At 37.7% G+C, this 20880-nt stretch overlaps 1 protein-coding gene and 1 long non-coding RNA gene across 3 annotated transcripts; both read right to left on the bottom strand.

Annotated features, from left to right (window-relative positions):
* Positions 1 to 4: 4 nt before the first annotated feature.
* Positions 5 to 13673, bottom strand: LOC136842892 (uncharacterized). Its single transcript, XR_010854371.1, has 3 exons — positions 12645 to 13673; positions 5565 to 5790; positions 5 to 3088 (listed from the first exon to the last, which is right to left on the bottom strand). It is a non-coding gene; the product is annotated as an uncharacterized lncRNA (long non-coding RNA).
* Positions 13674 to 15303: 1630 nt separating this feature from the next.
* Hou (GID complex subunit 8 homolog protein Houki) lies at positions 15304 to 20726 on the bottom strand. 2 transcript variants are annotated; one of them, XM_067110803.1, is made up of 5 exons: positions 20591 to 20726; positions 19374 to 19535; positions 18814 to 19010; positions 17533 to 17730; positions 15304 to 16048 (listed from the first exon to the last, which is right to left on the bottom strand). In XM_067110803.1, exons 2-5 carry the CDS (start codon positions 19522 to 19524, stop codon positions 15872 to 15874), a joined length of 723 nt encoding a protein of 240 aa, XP_066966904.1. In that variant the 5' UTR covers positions 19525 to 19535; positions 20591 to 20726; the 3' UTR covers positions 15304 to 15871. The 2 variants fall into 2 exon arrangements, with proteins under 2 accessions (XP_066966904.1, XP_066966905.1); XM_067110804.1 differs by having other exon boundaries at positions 19374 to 19543; positions 20591 to 20720.
* Between the last annotated feature and the right edge of the window lie 154 nt (positions 20727 to 20880).

The following is a 20880-nucleotide window of genomic DNA, read 5'->3' as shown; positions in this document are numbered from 1 at the left end:
CTTACATGGATAATCATGAAAATTTAAATATTCAATATACAACAAAGCATAAAGATTTCATCAAAAAGGGCAATACAATTATTATTGCCCTTCACACTCTTAATGACTTCCTACCCATTATAAGGTTTATTACAGTTAATACGTTCACCAATAAAAAAGAAAACTAGGCTAGTATAACTATTAGAAATTTATGCAATCATTCTAAATTCTACAATTTAAAGACTAATCCACAGGTTTTTTTTAAATGGACAACCTGACTGGACAGTCTGAACTATCTCTTAAGAGATTAATTTGGAACAATTAGAAATTAGTTTTGCTGTACATAAAACTTTCAGGACCAAAAGCCAAACTAGACAGTCACCAAACAACCAAAGGGGAATTATGTTTCATGTTCTTATAAGCTTCAGTTGAAAATCTTTATGGACAGAATCAACAGACTATAAACCCAAGAGTGCTCCAAAGGAAAATCAGCCTGCAATGAGAATAAAAATTAAAGGACAGGCGATAAATAAATATGAGTGAATAAGACGAAATCAATACAACTGAATTCTGGAGATGTCAGAAAGTGAGTGAATTCTGCTCTTAGACTGAACATTTGGAGATTATCAGACTCCACAACTGCAGTAGGTAAACTTCCACATTAGGTAAACTGTTCCACATTTTAGTTGTAGCCAAATAAAATTCCCAGCATTGTAGTAGTACACTCTGATACCAGAAATCGACACAATGGTTGTAGAGCTGCTTCCCTAATGTTGCAAGCAAAAACCGCTACATAAAGTGCTAAGGATGCTCATCACAAACATTTCATTCAACAAACAACGAATTCACTATGTTTATGCAATATGTCAACATTACCAGTTGGCAAAACAAAATTGACTAATGTTTAACTCAATTCAAGAGTTGGAGATGAGAGTCAGCACCCCAAGACCACAGTAGTCCAAGGAAGAAAACTGTTACTACAGTTAAAACTTAATTTCATCATGAACCATTTAAATACATTACAAGATACTGGGGAAGCCAAATTGCACTTCTAAAAGCCAATTTATGAAGTTATACCTGATACCCGAGTCTTAGATTCACTGACATTTCAAACCGTACCACTTAAATTTAAGTCAAGGTACAAAGGCAAAAGCGTTCTGGATTGACCATCATACCTTTAGAACAGTCAAGTTTCATGCCTCGAAGCCTACTCTATTCATGAATACCAGCCAGATCTCTGTTCAATGATTCTGCAACCATACACTACACATATGGAGAAACAAACTGCAGCTATATGAGTAGCATCACCTGCATATGCAATCAGTTTGTTCTCCTGACTTAGCTACGTTACTAGTACAGAAAATGCCAAACGTCCATGAACAGTAGCTCCTTAAAAACCTCAGATGAAACAGGACTGATTGAAATCAGCCTATATTCAGAGGGGTATGGTGAGGATGGATTCAAGTACAGCGCCACAAGCAGTTTTGACTTTTCTAGATCTGAATGCAAGTGAACACGGATTAGGCACCGAAAAACATGACTAACGCAACACCAAGAACTCCCCACACTTCAGTTACAAGGACTTGAGCCAAAAGTTCTGCCTTCTGTTTAGGACAATGTGCAGGAATTTTGTCAAGCTCATACAAGGGGATACATGTAAGAATGGACTACAAAGAGTGATGAAAGGACAGACCACCAACTATAGTCATCACCACTGGAAAGGAAAATCTGCCTCACACCCTCTCAGCTCTTACAACCTGTACTCGACTTTCAAGCCAAATGAAATTACACCAAAAAAATTCTGATAGATAAATAATATGCTTCTTGTTTTTCTTGGTAAGCAAACTTACATGCAGAATTACTCCATGGCTTTTAAAGAAATTCTTCTCTGAATAACAGTGCTAAGATGATCATTTAAACAACACTTTGACTTTTAATTTCATTCTGAACTCCATAACATCATGGTATTAATACCATCCCAACTGGCCTGGGATTTCAATTATACCATTTTTTGAAACGCTAACATCAGGATAACCTAATCTGCATCCACATTTACCTTAATCAAAATATGATGGGATGAGCCTGCTGGCAATCCTAATCCATACCACAGAATTTCTTTAACATCTCAACCTGAGATGGGGGAGGTCCAACACATGATTACCCGTGGCAGTTACCGAGTACAGCCACTCAGTGTGATGAGCATTGTAATGGCCTACAAAAACGAAATGAGCCCCAGAGTCAGCTCCGAAAAGCAGCCCTAAACACAGTAAAAAAATGGGTTCCTACTGCTAGTAAAAAACAAAGATTTATAGGTCCACCACAGGCTTTAACCATGTGCAGAGAAATCCCCTCTAATGTAAACCCATTCGACAGGCTGTTGGAATGGCATCGTGCTAGAGTAAAATGGGCTTCTTAAACCTGGAATCAACAGTTCATGATCTATTCCTGGACAAGGGTTAAGTTCAGTGTGACCAAATATAAGCAATAATGTTAATAAAAGCACAGAGGAATACTTGCAAAAAATAAAAAAATATCGAACATAAGCACTGCAACGAAACAGAGTACAGAATTTAGGCCAAAGGCCAAGCACTGGGACCGACGAGGTCATTCAGTGCTGAAGCGGAAACTGACAATAAAAAGGTCTGAAAGATGTAACAGGAAAACCCAGCAGTTGTACAATTAAAAAAATATTGGGAGAAGGTAGAAAGTAAGATGGAAGAGAATACGAACAGAGTACAGTAAAAGGAATGAAAGGGGTTGCAGTGCTCTGCGTGACGTGCACTGACAGCGCTACCCCCAAAAGGGGCTGCAATGAAATAAAAATCGAGACATGACCCACAGTAGTAAATATCTTCCTACCTTTGAGAATATGATTTCAATCCTTTTATATCAAATATCGAAGTCAATTCACAAGTCTGTAAAAATGGTTATAGTCTGGACACACTGAACTGTATGGATAAAAAAATAAAAAATAAAATAACAATAATGATCAAATCTTGAAAAAACACTAGTTCTTCTCAGCTGTTGGCAGTAACTGCAAGTTTGGATTTCATAAATTTGTCTCGAGAATCTTCATCTATGGCGATACCATCTTACTTGGAACAACAACCTGTAATAAAAGAAACTGTCAAAACCACTAATCCATGTTCATTCTGCATCTAAAGTTATGGTTTCAATATTCATTTGCATCTAAAGTTATGGTTTCAATATTCATTTTAACACCCATACATGGGGAACATGAGTGGCATTCGGGTCATTTCGGCCGTAAGCACGTTTACGTGCAAGATGGGCGCCGTGTTTAGTACCAGCCCCTGGGGATGTACGTAAAACATGAAATAATAATGGTAAATATGATAAACATAACGTCTTACATTGTTTTGGATGTTACGGCCTACAGTGACTTACGGCCGAAATGACCAGGACCGCATGAGTGCAAGCTCATTAATTTGACATGCAACATCCACCATACCCATTGCTATTGTCTGAACCAGCAGTACTATATAAACCGATTTGAACTAAAGGAAAAATGACATGCGTACTGTAATAGATATATAAACACACTATGTAAATGATTAGTATCAAAACAAGCCCATTAAATATTAACTTGAACATTATCCAAAGCCTCTCTTCAGCAACCTATGCTCAATCTTGCTTCTGAGGAGGATGTATAATTGTCAGTGGGTGCTAGGGAAAATTTTCATCAATTCATGGCCTTAATTTGGTACAAAACTACCCTGGCTTGATGACCACCACCATCTGAATAGCATACCTTGCACATCACTGACTCAAGTTCTGATAAACCAAAAACCTCTCAAGCCTTCCTGCATGCCAATTTGATTTCCATAATAAACTATTATCTCAATGGGTACAACCTAATTGATGTTAACATTTATGTGACTTTTGTTCTGATTACAGAACAATGTACTGTTAATAGCATAAACATTAAAGTGACTTTTGTTCTAATTATACAACTATGTAATGTTAATACTGTGATAAAAAGTACAAACTACAGGACTATCATTTGATGAAAATTTCTTAAATGAAAAAATAATAGTCCAACATTGCAAAAGAACCAACTAATCACAGCAATAGCTCAAGCTAACTTGATTGGAAACCAAACAAGGCTAACTCAAGATCCACTTTAAACATATCACACAAAATCTGAAACCGAAATATTGCATTCAAGGGATCACTACTGCTGATACGCCATTCAAGCATCTTGGCATCATCTTACTCTGGCCTAACTGCCAATGTTTGAGATAGGGTATTGGGCAAACTAGCATAAATATATTAAAATTGACACAAGGACATTTTATGAAACATTTATGAATTTCAAGGAACCCAAAGATGAAACAGCAGTATGTTACTCCTCTTCATAATTACCCAACAATTGTCTAATCATGACTTGGTCTCACAAGTTCAAATAAAACATCAATACCTAAGTTGGTTAAGTTGGCACTGTACAGTATATGTAATATCAATAAAATTTTAATTTACACAAATTTTGGACTTGAAAATGTCATTTGCCTTTGCATAAATGTGCGCTCTGAATGTTTCTGATCTTTTTGTTAGCAAATGATCTTCCCAACCACAACTAACCTAGCCTAGGGTACGAGGGCCTTGTTCTAGAGCATATTATTTTGAAAACATTACAAATACCCAGATTACTCTAATCAAGACTATCAATGGAATTAATGTCCTTGTAAATCATTTAATATAATTCCCCAACACAAAAACCCTGCCGCCACACTGTGGCCCCCAAATTGTAGGACGGGCTAAAAGGGTGGGGTCCACTATTTGCAAGTATCCACTTGATGAAAATTATGCCTGAAATGTTCAAAGCAGATATTAAAACATGGGAAAATTATATTTCTAAATGCAATAATAGTAGAGTAAAAAATACCAGGCACTAAACACCAAGTTGGTCAATAGATTAATGTAAATTATATATTTACATACTGAACGAGCATTATCCAAAGCATAGTATACTAGTATATTGTGTCAATGGACTGGCCTAAAGGTTAACAGCCAAAGCCTAGGCTAGAAAGATACAGAACCCTTGCCTATAGGTTAGGCCTACTTATCTATATGGTGTGGTTTATATAATTTCTGAGCTCATGTCTTTAAGGCTTGGCTTGTCACCATGCCCAACCAGTAGGCCTCCTGTTTAAACACCATTTTACATTCTCAAGGTAACCAGACATGTAAGGTAAACTTTATGATTATTAAAGTATTCTAAAATAGTCTACCCTAGGTTAGGAATATATTTGGACCCTTGCCTGTCAACTTCAATAACCTCATGTCAGACTAACCTACGCCATTTTGAGGCCGTTCACAAACGCGGTTTCAAGGTCCAACAAATACTGAAGCGTTAGCCTAATCTAGATTTTCATTAAAAGGCTTCTGAAAATGGTTGCAGCCCAATCTCAGCAGGACGGAGGGATGAGGATTCGCTATTATGACAACTATATATACTCGACCGGCTGAAGACATCAAGGAAGCACATGGCCGGTTTCAAGTCGGCAGTGTTGGCTACATTTTCCTGTGAATAATAACATTTTCTTTAGAATATTTAATTTACCTACCACTTTCATTTACCGGGTGTATTTGTAAATGAACTCCTGGTGTTCCACTATGGAAGGAAGAGAGGTCGGGCGTTCCAAATTTCACGTGGCTGAATTGTCAGACCGAGTTCGACGTTCAACTTTAACAGCGAGTAATGGTTGACTGACGACCCTTTGATGGACGCGACTTCCAGTCGTTCCAATAATGGTCCTGACAACTTGAATCAAAGGCTTTACCCTTCATTATCTTTGGATTTTACGTAGCAAGACCAAAGACAATATATCAGAAAAGTAAAATTAAACAAAGGTAGTCATCTCTCCATGAAATGAGTCTGAAAATAATGATCTAAAGGTAATTTTGCCTAAAAAAAAACTAGTGGAAACGCTTCAGAAAAATATGATGAGCTTGGGGTGGGAGTTCATAGCAGACACAATTACTACTTAAAAGAGAATTTTCCATCACAGCTTTTAATTGATTACCAAAATAACTTCTCGGTTTTTTAAAACTTAGCAATATTTTCTTATGTATTGTAAGGAGAATTTCTGAAGGGGAAACGAACCTAAAAGCAAATTAGGGACAGCCGTTCATCATTACATAAAAAAACAATTGATAACAATAAATGTTAAGTTTTAGTAATACAAGGATAGGATTTTTCTACCAATAAATTTAATAAATTATCAAATAAATGTAACGTTTTCATATGCATTCATATTTTACTTTAGGCTTATTACTAATTCCGGACATTTGGTGCTGCAGGCATCTATTGAGTAGTAACTATAAACAAAGTTTAAACAGTAACTGGCACACTTTGTTTACGCCGAAGATGTGGCTTTCTGTATTACGTAAGAATACTAATCAAAGCAATATGCTTCCTGAATTTAGATGTAAATACGTATTTGTTTAAACCTAAAACTTTACTCGTTGCTTAGTCAGAAATCGATTGAATAAATTTATTTAAAAATACTTATTAGCAACTTTTACATGTCAGGCTTATACAAAAATAACTTGTCTAAACTTTGTAAAGTCCGTGTATAATAAAAAATTACCTTATACAGAATAATTATTAAAAAAAATAGGGAGTTAAAATAAGTATTTATTACTAATAATTCCTGTCATAAGTAAAGTTCGATTAAAAATGAAAAACCTCTAGGCTTACCTGCCATGTCAGTTTGGTAAAACAATTTGCAGATGAATTTCAAATATTAACACAATGTCATAAAGTAGAACACAATACAGTATGAAAAATCGATAAACAGACATTTATATGACTTGAATCTAGTCATGAAGAATATTCATGATGATTCAATAAAAAAAATTAAATTTACAGAAAAATTTAAAATCTTCACACTTTTTTTAAAAGTCGTAATGTAAAGCAAGGGACACATAAATTTTCAAAAGGGAAACAGACCTAAAAATTAAACTCCTAGACATTAAAATCATCACATAGAAAAAGAAGTAATTGTTGGCCTGGATAGAATTATATTTTTTAATGTATTTCAGTAATTCTATGGGCCATAGATCAGTCAGAGGTCGTAGTTATATTAACTTATAGAAACATTGCAAATAACAACTGACCACATAATTAAGATATTGAATGTGATTTTAAAAATGCATTTAGAATTATTCTCTGCTTGATATAAAACAAAAATTTTGAAGAGGATAATTGTTCATTAGCTATTAAGGTTAGCAGAAGTTTTAAAAATTAGCTAGAAATGTTTTGTAATGTGATGATTAGTAGCTCTATCAACTGTTAACTTTATTGCATTAAATATGAGATCTTTTATGGCTAAAATCATTCAGGCTAAGGTATTTAAATCCATCATCTTCCAACGAACGCATCATGTTATTACAGCATTCTTATTATAGGCCTGTTTCCCTTCTAAAAATTCGTCTGCTTTTCTTGTCAGCTGGTAATTTTTCCTGCTAAGAACTAATGTCCTTATTTCAAAGAGCCTCAACTAAATATTTAATTATCTTCAGATATAAAAAAAATCTTATATTTCATTAATTTTATTTTAACTACTATTGTAAGTAAGGGGGCTCTTTGCTTAAAAATTAGCAATTCATTAGGATCTTTGCTGTGAAAGTTTTGGCAATGCACAAAGCAGACGAAAGTGAAAAGAAAAAGGTGAAAAATTCAAATCTTAAGACCTGCATACATATGATCAGAATGTGATCCATTACTTGGATAGGGGACACAGTATGCATTATTTCCCTTGAACACCCTGAAGGTGGGGAGGGGGATGGGAGTGGGGCAGTCTTTGGGCCTAGCAACCTCATTCCAAAAGAATAACTGAGAATCAGTAAGTGGCGCAGCTTGGGTTCTGCTCCCTTAAAAAGTGCCAGTGGTTTGGAATGCATATATACAGGACATACCAACAGTGCCTGACATCCCTTGTTGGTTCCCCATCCGGGTACTGATCAAACATATCTTCGCTCAGTTTCCTGATCTTACATACGTATTGTGGCGGAATTCTAACCCTCAAACAAAACAACACTCACCCTGATCTTCGGTTGCTGGAGATGGGTAAAGGTCCACGGTCGCCAATCACAGCACACAGAAACCACAAAAACAAAATTTCAACCAAACCCTCCACCAACAACGAACAAAAAAAAGAGACACATGCACCATCAATATCGGTACCGAAAAAAACAAAAGCCAGACGAATTCCCGTTCACTTTCAAGGTTGGACCTCAACTGCCCAAGACCTCCCCAAAAAACGAAAAACTCTCGACAGCCCGACAGACAGAGAGACAGCCGTAAAACCAACTCCAACAACCGAACCACTCACAATGACAATTACACTCTCTCTCTCTCTCTCTCTCTCTCTCTCTCTCTCTCTCTCTCTCTCTCACAAAACGTTGGGAAATGCTAAATAAAAACAAATTTCTTCATCCCTCTATATTTCTCCCCCCTTTTAGCATTTCCCAACCAACACCTTTCACACCCCTTTCAAATCGCCTTACGCAACACCCACGGATGCTCACTAGCAGGTCCTCTAGATCGCGTTCGCGGGCACACAATCATTCTCTCAGAATCATTCTCTCTTCTAGCAACATTCAAACTCACATCTTCTCCTCCATTCTCTCTCAGATTCACGCTATCTTCTTCACTATTACCACTCTCAATTTCATCCACAATCTCATCTATACCCTCTAACTCATTCCCAAATACCTCCCCCAATTCTTCAACTAACCCATCCCATTCCCTCATTGACCTTTCCAATTCTTGCAACGATTCATTCATGCTTTCAATCACTCGTCTATCACTGCTACGCTCTCTTACTCTTACACTCTCGCTCACCTCCAACCGTTCACCAACCCCTACACGTTCAGTCAACTCAGTTATATCAAACCCGCATATACTATACGTTCTATCCATACCATCCCATTCATCCGTATTACACGCTTTATCACTCATTTTCACTTTGGCACTCACACCCCTATCACACAACTTACGATCATTCCGTTCACTTACGTTCTTCCCTTTCTTACGTTTTCTGCCATACTCTATCAAAACAAATTGCTTCATGCACTCGTCAGTCTTTCCAGCAAAGCCCCCCTCATGCAACAACCCCTCACGTACATGCATCACACGCACCGCTTGCATCCTGGAGGATCCACCCATTTGAACCCCCTTCACACTCAGTTTCCCGAATTCGCTGTCACAGTCACCCTCTTTCGTCTACATACACTTGATACATGCCCTTCAATTCCACATTCGACACACTTCGCTCTCGGTTCTGAACACATTCTCGCATAATGCCCATTCTTACCACAGTTACCACATATTACATTCACTCGGGTACCCCTACAACCATTAGCAACATGACCCACCTGTCCGCACCGGTAGCATTTAACCCCCCTATCTTTCATACACTCCTTACCAAATGTCCTGGTTGCCCACACCCGAAACACGCTCCTAAAGCCCACCTACACTCATTCTTTGTATGTCCTTCCTTTCCACATCTAAAACACTTCGCTCGACTTCCACTCATCGACCTTCCCCTTTGTACACTACTATCCCTAACCCGTCCAACCCGTTGTTCCCTTACAAACCCATCATTCATCCTCACTGGCACCTCTACATTACTTGTTCTTACACTCCTATCTATTACACTATCGGCCATTCTCATTGGGCCCCTCAACACTGCATCCCTAAAGCTTCCGAACTCTGGTACTCTCTCATCTACCCCAGCCCTTACACTTACACTTCTGCTCTCTTTTATAACCCTGTCAAGCTCATAATCTTCTACAATTTCCAAAATTTCTCCCCAAGTCAACCTTTCATTCGTCCATCTTTTCTTCTCCTTCCGCTTCAAGTTCACAAATTCTCTAACTCCATCCGGCACTGTCCCTAACAACTTCCGTACTAACTCCTTACATTCATCTATCCCATCATCCCCAAACTTCTTCCTTGCCAACGTCTCCAGCCGACAAGCATACAGTGACAAGGTTTCCCAGCTTTCATTCTTGCCTCATCAAATTCATTCTTCCTCTTATACTTAACACTCGCTTTCATACGCCTCGCTTGCTCAACTAATCTAGCTTTCACCTTGTCATACTCAACATCTCCCACACTCATAATAACCCTATACATGTCAAGTAAAACCCAGTCAAATACTCTCCTAATTCTCGTGCCCATACTCTCTTACTTTCCCCATACTTATCCTGACAAACCTTTCATACTCCCTAAAGAAATCATGCACATCCCTACTTCCATACTCATTATACTTTTCACACTGGGGTACCTCCTCACATACATAGCCTTTCTCACTTCTTTCTCACTTTCACTCTCACTTTCGCTACTTTCGCTCTGTCCTTTCATACCCTCTTCCGAATACAAAGAGTCCACTTCTGCACTTACATTCATCTTACTCATTACACTCTTCTTCCCCCTCTTTTATCCACTTTTATCCACTCACCTCCATCCACCTCACTATCACTACTGCCTTCACCCTCTCCCTTCTTTCCTGCCTTTCCCACTTCCTTTCCCTTCTTACCAGTTTCCTTTCCTTTCCCTTCTTCCCTTTTTCTTCCCCTGACTTATCCTTACTTTCCCCTCTGTTCCTTCCCTTGCTTTTCATTCCCCTTTTCCTTACCCTGCCTCTCATTCCCTCGTTTCTTACTTCCTATTCCCATATCACTTTCATCACTCACGCTTCCATTCACTTCTTCCTCCTTTTCTTTCTCTCTTGCCCCTTCACACGTTCCAGAGAACCTGCCTCCAACAGCCCCTTCTCCAAAAACACCCTTGAACATACCTTTCACCATTTCTTCCACACCTTTCATCATTCCCTCCAACTTTTTATCCATCCTCTCTTCCATTCTCTCTTCTGACTCTTTCATCTCCCCTTTCATTTCTTCTTTTGCACTTCCTAGCATTCCCTCCACCTCCTCCAACTGACTCCTCAATCTCTCATTCTCACCCCTCAACCACGTATTCTCCTCTCTCAACCTTACCAGTTCCTCTTCCATCCTTCTCTTCAGTCACACTACCAGCCACCAACCTCAATTGCAGCTGCAATACCAGCTGCCCCACGTTGGGCGCCAAATATTATGTGGCGGAATTCTAACCCTCAAACAAAACAACACTCACCCTGATCTTCGGTTGCTGGAGATGGGTAAAGGTCCACGGTCGCCAATCACAGCACACAGAAACCACAAAACAAAATTTCAACCAAACCCTCCACCAACAACGAACAAAAAAAAAGAGACACATGCACCATCAATATCGGTACCGAAAAAAACAAAAGCCAGACGAATTCCCGTTCACTTTCAAGGTTGGACCTCAACTGCCCAAGACCTCCCCAAAAAACGAAAAACTCTCGACAGCCCGACAGACAGAGAGACAGCCGTAAAACCAACTCCAACAACCGAACCACTCACAATGACAATTACACACTCTCTCTCTCTCTCTCTCTCTCTCTCTCTCTCTCTCTCTCTCTCTCTCTCTCTCTCTCTCACAAAACGTTGGGAAATGCTAAATAAAAACAAATTTCTTCATCCCTCTATAGTATGTACGTACCTATGTACAAGTAATGATAAAGAAAATGGACTGAAATACTACTTTGGCTCAATTTCTTGTTTATTTGATAACGTCTCACGCATATTTTGTATTGTTGAAGATTTTAAAAATAGCAAATCTTGCATTTTTATTTTCAGAAATTTATATGCCTTGTTTGTATTGCCCAAACGATCACAGATAAAAATCCTTAGAGATTATTATTATTATTATTATTATTATTATTATTATTATTATTATTATTATTATTATTATTATTATTATATCAGTACTTCAGTAGATTAGTAATTTTTCAGTAAAATATACTATTATTCGCACTAACATGGTAATATCTGTTATCCATTTTTAAAAATAAAAAGTTTGATCGTGTTTTTTTTCAAACATAGGCTATAATATGTGTCCTGAATATCTTTAGCTACCTAGTTTATAAAAGCTATCATCTAAATATTTTACTCAATTCCGTAATTACCATAATTTAGCCTTAATAGCCAATGAATCTCTGTTGTAGTTTATAATTGTTATGCATTAAAACATTCAACAATTTTCATGTAGGTCTAAAATAATTCATAAAACGACTGCCATAAATACATACAACAGTCGAAAAAGAGATAGTTACTGTGATTGCTTCAAATGGCTTGCAATAATTATCTTTAAAAAAGGGCTATCCTCTAGAGAGAGAGAGAGAGAGAGAGAGAGAGAGAGAGAGAGAGAGAGAGAGAGAGAGAGAGAGAGAGAGAGAGCATGCCATCTCTCAATACAGTCAAAATTCGTGACCTACAAATGTCTCATTCTAAGGTGTTGTAAGAGAGAGAGAGAGAGAGAGAGAGAGAGAGAGAGAGAGAGAGAGAGAGAGAGAGAGAGAATGTCGTCTCTCAATGCAGTCAGAATCCATAGCATTCAAATGTCTCATTTCAAGATGCCACGAAACATTTATCATTAGCGCTTAGAAAGCACTTTTTTTAATGCAGAAGATTACGAGATTAACAATAGACAACATTCTTTCTCTCTATCTTTAAGAGGGCGAATTTTGTCACAAAGAATAATCACTTTATAAAAAATGAAGACTTTTACCTACCTCTCTGTCACGTGCCCTGAGTTGGTCCTGGTAAGTATGATAAGGTGTGAAAGGGGGTAGGTTCTATGGTATACGAATATGACTTCTGCACAACCAACAGTGACGAATGCACCGCAAATCACCTCAGACTCATAACTAACCAAGACTACGAAATGGTCAGCCTTGGTAACTTGGTCTCTCTCAAAACACACACACAGACTACGTAATTCTACGTAATTTCAGCCAATGATATTGGCAGATTAAAGAGAGGATAGTTCTGATTGGCTACCGACTACGAGAATTGTTCTGACCTAACACATATTATCCCCTAGGTCGGTGTCGGCTGGTTGAATTGGTTTCGGCAACTTTTTTGTTTTGAAGTATCAACCAATGACATCCGAAAACTATTATTATTGAATTTTGTAGCTTTATATTCTCCCTAATACGGTATCCTACTCTCGTGCGTATATGGCGTTTGTCTTTCTCCTGTTTGGCATTTCTTTGAACTCTTGGATGCGTGTGTGCGGGCTATGGTTTCCAGCTCTTCTTCCTCTGTCAGATCTTATAGAATATTTTAATAGTATTCGCTTATTACTCAGTTTTCTCTTTCTTTATCAGCCCTGGCTAATTACCCTCTAGTCCACTCTTCACTTTATTTGAAGTTCTTCTTTCTTTCTCTCCGAGTTGAAAAACATATTTGTGGTCGCGTTTTCGTCTTTAGAACTTCAGCGGTTTTGCTCAGCAGTAACACGAGCGTATAAGCTTATTAAGTAAACGGAAATTGGGTGGTTACTCGACTTTCAGACGTATGCTACGAATGTAACGGTGTCAGAAAACAACAGTGTACTACAATACTTGCTCGAGTATTTGTTGGACAAATGAACACACGTAAAAGATTGCTTCCTTTAGGCCTAATAAATGGCGTCTCCATTGGAAGGTTGAAGCCTCCTACTTCTTGATCACTTCATTCGATAAATAAATAATAGATAAATCTATAGTCAGTTTACGGAACATCGGTGAAGGATACAGTCACGACACAGCTCAGTATGTACTGCCATATTTAAAAGAGGCGTGGTTTATCTTGTAGCTAGTGACATCTGTTGACATTTAGAACAAGTACTAAAATAAACAAGCACGCAATAAATGGTGTCTGACAACTATTTGATCCCAACAAAGATATTTTTATCTCTATCGAGTAAGATGCGACGAATTTCATCACGGCAATATAGAGGATGAGCTGCAAATTAAAAGGTTTTACCGTAAATCATTATCTAATGAACTGTCATTGCGAGACTTCTTGAAGAAATGTTATTATATAACTACTGGTGGTTGTCATATATCAGACTTGAAAATAATTACCAATTTTTTATAAAAGTTTTTAAATGCAGCCTTTCTCACATTTCTCATTCAAACAGGTCTGGGCTTTCAAGTCTTCACAGCTGACAATACCATTACTATTCTCCCAGGGGTTGGACGTGTCCAAGCCATCTCCATCTCCTTTTCATCATTATTAATTTCAGTCTGTTAGATTTCCAACTACACGGAAATCCACCTTGGTTCAGTTCTCTGAGACAAGCAACATTTTGGGAGGTTTTATCACAACTCAGGCACTGAGCTACACTGCTCGAGGTTATTGTGAAATCTGATTCCTGGCAAAAGAGATTTTTAAAGACTAAGATGAAACAGTATTTCCTGCTACTGGTGCAAAAAGATGAAACGTTTATCCTCAATGTCCTTCCAGTAATTGTGGAATTAATTTTCCTAGGGGAGGGGAAGACTTTCGGTGTAAGTCATTAAAACATACAGACCAGCTATTTGAAGAATAATGATCAAGTAAACTGACTTTCTATTCATTCAGGGAACAAAAACACAGCTGGGATTGAAGATGAACTTATGTACCCTGTCTGTTTGAACACCAAACTGTAAATAGATTGACTTTCAATCCATTTAGGGAGCAAGAATCGAAATGAATATAGAATTTAGGCCAAATGCCAAGCACAGGGACCTATGAGGTCATTCAGTGCTGAAGAACACACTGCTGTGATTGAAGATGAACTTACGTGTACTCTGGTTGACCATCAAACTAGAATGGAATGAAATATAGAATTTTGGCCAAAGGCCAAGCACTGGGACCTATGAAGTCATTCAGCACTGAATGGAAAATAGAGTAGAAAGGTTTGAAAGGTGTAACAGGAGGACCTTGCCGTTGCACTATGAAACAACTGTTAGGAGGAGGAGGAAAGTAAGATGTTAAGAGAGCAAATATGAACGGATGTATACTAAAAGGAGTGAAAGGGGTTGCAGCTAGGGGCCGAAGGAACGCTGTGAAGAACCTTAAGTAATGACTACAATGCACCCCGTGAACTGCACTGACAGCACTATTTCCCTACAAGGCCACCAAAATTGGAACTTACATTTGTGTTGAGAAACTTTATAAAGGAATTGTACATCTCTTTTAATCAGGCCTTCTTCAAAGACTTTGTGCTTGATAATTACTTTTCTGCGAGTCTTTACCATAGCTTAAAGGACTGATAAACTGAACAGACTGTCAGCAAAACTAGGAGATGGGTTTTATAAATCTACTTCTCCCCTGATTTTGTGGCTATCAGAATTTACATTTACATTTAAAACAAGAAAAAAAGGGTAATACCTCTATCAAAAGGTCTTAAGTAAAAAACTATTTAAGTTCATAAGCTTTCATATGTAAATTCTGCAATGAAAAGAATACAAAAACATACACACAATAATCAGGGCATAGTGGTCACATGCATAAGAGGTATCAACGAATGATTTCCTGTACTTAACATAAACACGTCCTTCAAATCTTTTTGCTTAACCTAATGACAGTGATAATTCTGTTGTTCAACAGTCTGTACCTTATTGTGTAAAATATGTTGATTCTATTTCCTTCTGGATAAATTTATTCATCACACTGCATGATCGTTGTGTTTTTCAGTCTCAATGTAAAATTTTAGCAAGTCTAGTTTGACAGTATGTAATGAAATGAGTATCTCTTTACATAAAATCTATATATACAAATCTTAACCTAAACCAAAACAGGAATTCTCCACAAAGTGCCCTGAATTCCTCTTACTCCAATGTTGTTCATATATAAAATCTCATGAACAATAGGGCCACACATTCATACATACAAGCTTAAGCATAATCTTGATGAGTAACGAGACAATACTAGACAAACATAAAGGTTAACCTAAGCATGAAAACATCCTACTAAATCAAAGCTATGTTCATTTAGGTTCATCGAATTGGCCTTTAATTAGATCTGTCATGACTGGGTATTGTACTTTCTTCTTATTAAGTTCATCCTGTGCCCAGAGCAAAAGTTTAAGCAATTCTGCTAAAAGGGGAGTTGTTTCTTCCTGATTTTGAGCTCGTAAAATTGCTGCATTCAACTCGCTAGCAACCTGCAAAATGAAAAAAGAAAATGTGAGTATGATTTTCTACAAGGACTGTGTTAACCAACCAACTACTGTTAACAGCCCAATTTCATGGTCTAACAAAATCCCATAAAACTAATTTCCTGTGCATGTGACCTCAACCGAAGAAAGAGGACCATGCCTGCTGAACTTTCAGACAGAAGGTATATAATTCCCAAGGAACTGTGGAAGCACATCAACTGGCACTGCAAGCCATCTTTTTCAGCCTCTAAGTATTTGTAACCATCTCATAATGTTGATGCATATCAGGGTCATGTCAGATAGCACAAAAACCGGAAGGGACACAGTCATGAATTCCTTTGTCTACTGGCAGTGGATGTCTCCATTTGTGCACAGTAGTATTACATCACCATCATTCTATGATTAATTCCAAGTAAATACTCCCAACGTGAGAGCAAACAGTCCAAGGAGCTGTCGGATCCCTCCTCCAAATGATGCCTCTACTATTAAGTCTGCAGGACCCTCTTGGAGATGAATGGAACACCCTTCCTGGATCTGTTCACAACATTGTTGAATGCCAGGCCACCACTGCTATATTCTCTGCAGCCAAACCCAGCAGCGTTAGTGGTGGACATAATTCTGCAGGTCTGGGATGACCTTGACTTCAATGCCTTTTCCCATTTGGAATGCTGCACTGAGTACTGGACAACTTCCAGATGACTAACCATTCTCATCAAGTACGGTTTCATGATCTCTTTGACTTTAGACATGGACACACACCAAGTGTCCTTGCTACTTGAGGAGTCTGCAGAAAGAGCCTAATGTTCACAGTCACCCAGATGTGCTTTATCTTCACACGTGGAGGATTCGGAAAGTCTCGGAGAGGCTTTTCAAAGGTCTCAGAAGTATTGAGGTACTCATAGGGTCAAAGACTCTGTTCCAGTTTTACTTCATTTCCTTAATTTTTCTGAGGAATGTTATAAAGTTCTTTACTTTAGCTACTCAAGCTTCCATGGCAGTTCTCTTTAAGATACTCCTTTAGCATGGTGTAGCCCTAAGGAACAACTGGAATATTTTGGAGGTTCCATCGTTCTAGGTAGCTGATTTCAAGGTCCATTGTTAAACCTCCAAGTTGGGAACTGATTTCGGTTTAGCACAGCCACACCAAACCCCATTATAAACCCTCTTTAATGGACTTGACATTTAACACAGTGTTTTTGTTGGCGCATGTCATTCTAAAGGAGTTCAAAATAGATTGCATACACAAAAATAGCAGCCAGGCAAAGAATCCTTGCACACAAAAAAATTTCATAAATTACTGACATCAACTATGAAATATGGTAAACCAAAGACAGATTAAGGTAAAGCTAAACAAGTTCTTAAATACAGAAGTTACCTACAAGAACATTTACCCAAATCCATAACCACCTGGAAAAGTTTATCTGCCGTGGAAAGGCCCTAATTAACAATGGTACAAGACAAAAACATAAAGGTTGGAAAACTACACAAACCTTCTGTCTGTGAGAGGGATGTAACAAATCACCAAAGGGAGAAGTGTCAGGCTGATCAAATGCCAAAAGAGCTAAGGTTCGCTCTAATTCATTCAGTATTGTTGGATCCCTTTGTCCTCTTTCAGCCAAGTGGTCCTGGGCATACACAACAGCTTCTTCAACGCGACCTTCTCGGATCAGCTCAATTAAAACTTGTTGCTGTTGGGAAGAGGAGAGAATTTTTAATGAAACAGAACAATGTACTGCAACTATAAGGAAATTATTGTATTTACAATCATATAACCACATACTAATGCCCGAAACTATTAAAATATTTCCAAGCTCTTCAACTCTGATATTACCATGATCTCATTTTTTGCACCCTGACCTTCTCATGACAAAATACAGAAAATAAATATATCCACCTAAAATCCTGTAAATGACTACAGTACACCTAATTATCTTCAATCTCAGAACCACTCTGAGGTATCAAAATATTTTTGGAAAACAACTCGCATGTTTCAAACAAAAAAAACATAGCTCACTACAAGCTATTACAGCACTGTACTTGCAAGGCAGGCCAGCTATTATGTAAGATAAGAACTTGTCTTTCAAGGAAGGTGATAGTCACTAACCAAGCAGGACCTGCTTATGCTTTGCCCTAAACCAGTATGCAATAATTGCCTATTTATTCCTACTGGTTTCGCCAATTAGCTTTTGTTGGAAGCTGTTCAGATTAACTATTATTATTTTGATCATATATGATATAACTTTATATCACTTGGATTATCCTTAACTAATAATTGTAAAGTTCATGTAATAACATCATTAAAATGAAATGGAGCTCTGTTAGCATTGCTGGCAAATAATATAAGCCATAAGCTCTCATTCTCTGTAGAAGGATGCGAGGACACCCGGGCAAGAGCATGACAGTGATAGAGAGAAAATGAATGAAGAGGCAAGATGTAAAGGGGCAGCAGCATGTTCTCAGCCCTTCCAACAGAATCTTGTCTTATTCCTCCATGGAGAGTGGGCTGCATTAACATACAGAGCATGTAAAAAATTAAGAGAGCATGCATGGAAGATTAGCAGTCACTGCATGAGATTGTGCTGACCAAAACTGCTCTGTCCCTACCAATGAATATCACTAAAGGTTGGTACTGAACTATGCAAATGACTGTCAGTTTCTCCTGGTATTGTTACCAAAGAAGTTCTCAATTGAAATACCCATACTGTATACAAAAGGTAATGGTTTGTATTTTTGTAAGAAGAACATCAGGTTTACTCAACACTAAATCTTACCTGCAAATGGAAATAAAGCTGAGAGTTATCATCAAGAATTTCTGGATGCAGAGCAGTTACCATCCTCATTGCCTCTTGAAAGTGGCCGGCTTGAATGGCAGAGCGAATACGGATGCGTTCATCCAGCTGATCCAGGTCCATGGGAGGCTTTATATTTGCTTCAATGGAAAACTTCTCAGCAGCTTCTTTAAATCCCTCTGAAATATTATTACTTCCATTAACAAAATGCCTCTCTTCACACTGGAATACCGTAACTTCATAAGTAAAGAGCCTTTACAAGTTTAAGAGTTGTTTTCTTTGTATAAACTATTCCAAATTTCAATATGATAGTTTAACAATGGAATACCGCGAATTTAGGATAATTTAGATAAACTCCACGGAAGGTATATAAAAGATATCTCTACAAATCTACACAAAAAATGAAATATGGAAACAAAATTCTCCTATGCTTGAAGGAAATTATAATTTTTTTATTGCAAAGCAAACTCTTCACACAAATAATTACCCTTATTCTATCAAGATAACTATAACTCTCTCGCTATTTCTCGAACACATCTTACCCATGACAAGATAATTCATGATAAGCTTATTCATATCCGCTCTATGAATATGCATCTTCCCGATCTCCTCCAACCACTCGGAAGTGTCCATCGTTTTGACGCCCTCGTTGGAGCCGGCCTGGTCCCCGTCGTTCTCCACGTTTGTTCTCATATACTCGACGTCTGAAAGGCTAGAAGAGATTAACATCTTGAAAAGAACAGTTTTAACAGCTGATTCTCATTTCTATCTACTGTTCGGTAAAAAAAAAAAATAATTCGACAGAAGAGCTCTACATGGAGATATTGTTTATTAATAAATTTTTGACTGGATAATACAGAAAAGGGTGTATATAATGCAGTATGGGTGTGATAATGAGAAAATTGCCAAGATAATTTTAAAAATCTTCAGTCTTTTGCTTAAGTTTATACATTCACCTCCAAGGTACTGGTGCCACACACGGTGTCCTGTGGAGCTTTTCTGTAGAATTATACAAAAATCTAATAAAAATTCCCTTATATGAAAGACCAAAAAACAGAAAAAATTCCAGGATAATTTGCATTTTTCCTACATAAAGGCCTACATACCAGAGGGCATTTTAAATATGCCATATTTCCAGTGCATGCTGGAAACTATCTGAGGTGTGATTAACATAAAAGCCTCTGGCTTGTAGGTCTACACATAGGAAATAGCCTATATAGCTGTAAGATATAGTTACAGTATAGCTACTGTAATTTTCTATACAGTCTAGCATAGGGATGCAGGGGATGGTGTCGTCCCTACGCCTAGGCTAGCTTCAAAAAATATGTTTTGCCGTTAAAATCAATTTCAAATTCGATGAATAACGTGAAAATAAAACCTGAAAACCAATATTTTTAAATATAACAAAATAAGCATGGACGAAAACCTTAAGTATTGGGTGGGCATAACAGCCTACGATACACGAGACTAAAAGGGTAAGTCAGTGCAGGCCTAATAGCCCAAAGCAATGAATGAATATCATCAAGGATATCTGTCTTCGTTAAATGTCCTACAAAATGTAGAAATAACCGAACCACCTGCACAGACTAGCCTGAGTTTACGATGGCTCATTCGTAACCCAGGTCTATAATCTTAAGGCAGGCCTATGTCTAGTCTTGTGTCTCTCTTAGGCCTACCGTGTCATTGGGAAAATCTGCGCCTATAAAAACTTCATTCAAAAACACGTTAGTAATGAGGGTTAAATGCACTCTCCACATACCTATGACAAAGAAAAAAAATTAATATCTGAGGTCCTTTGTCGCCCTCGAACAGCTGACGATGTTCTGTTGTTGCCAAACTACGGCGGATGAGCGATGGTGACACACACGTTGAAGGTGGACACGTTACGGTACGACATTCTTGTATATATAAATAAATAATATAAACTTACTGTGGTTTTATATAAATAAACATAAATAAATGAATGTATGTACAGTAGATATATATTCATTCATTATCACCAATTGTTTTACACAACCTGTGACGCGAATCTTTTGTTTTTCTTATCGT

Source organism: Macrobrachium rosenbergii, chromosome 10 (assembly GCF_040412425.1).
Source record: "Macrobrachium rosenbergii isolate ZJJX-2024 chromosome 10, ASM4041242v1, whole genome shotgun sequence".
NCBI lineage: Eukaryota > Metazoa > Arthropoda > Malacostraca > Decapoda > Palaemonidae > Macrobrachium > Macrobrachium rosenbergii.
This window is presented reverse-complemented; position numbering and strand designations above follow the sequence as displayed.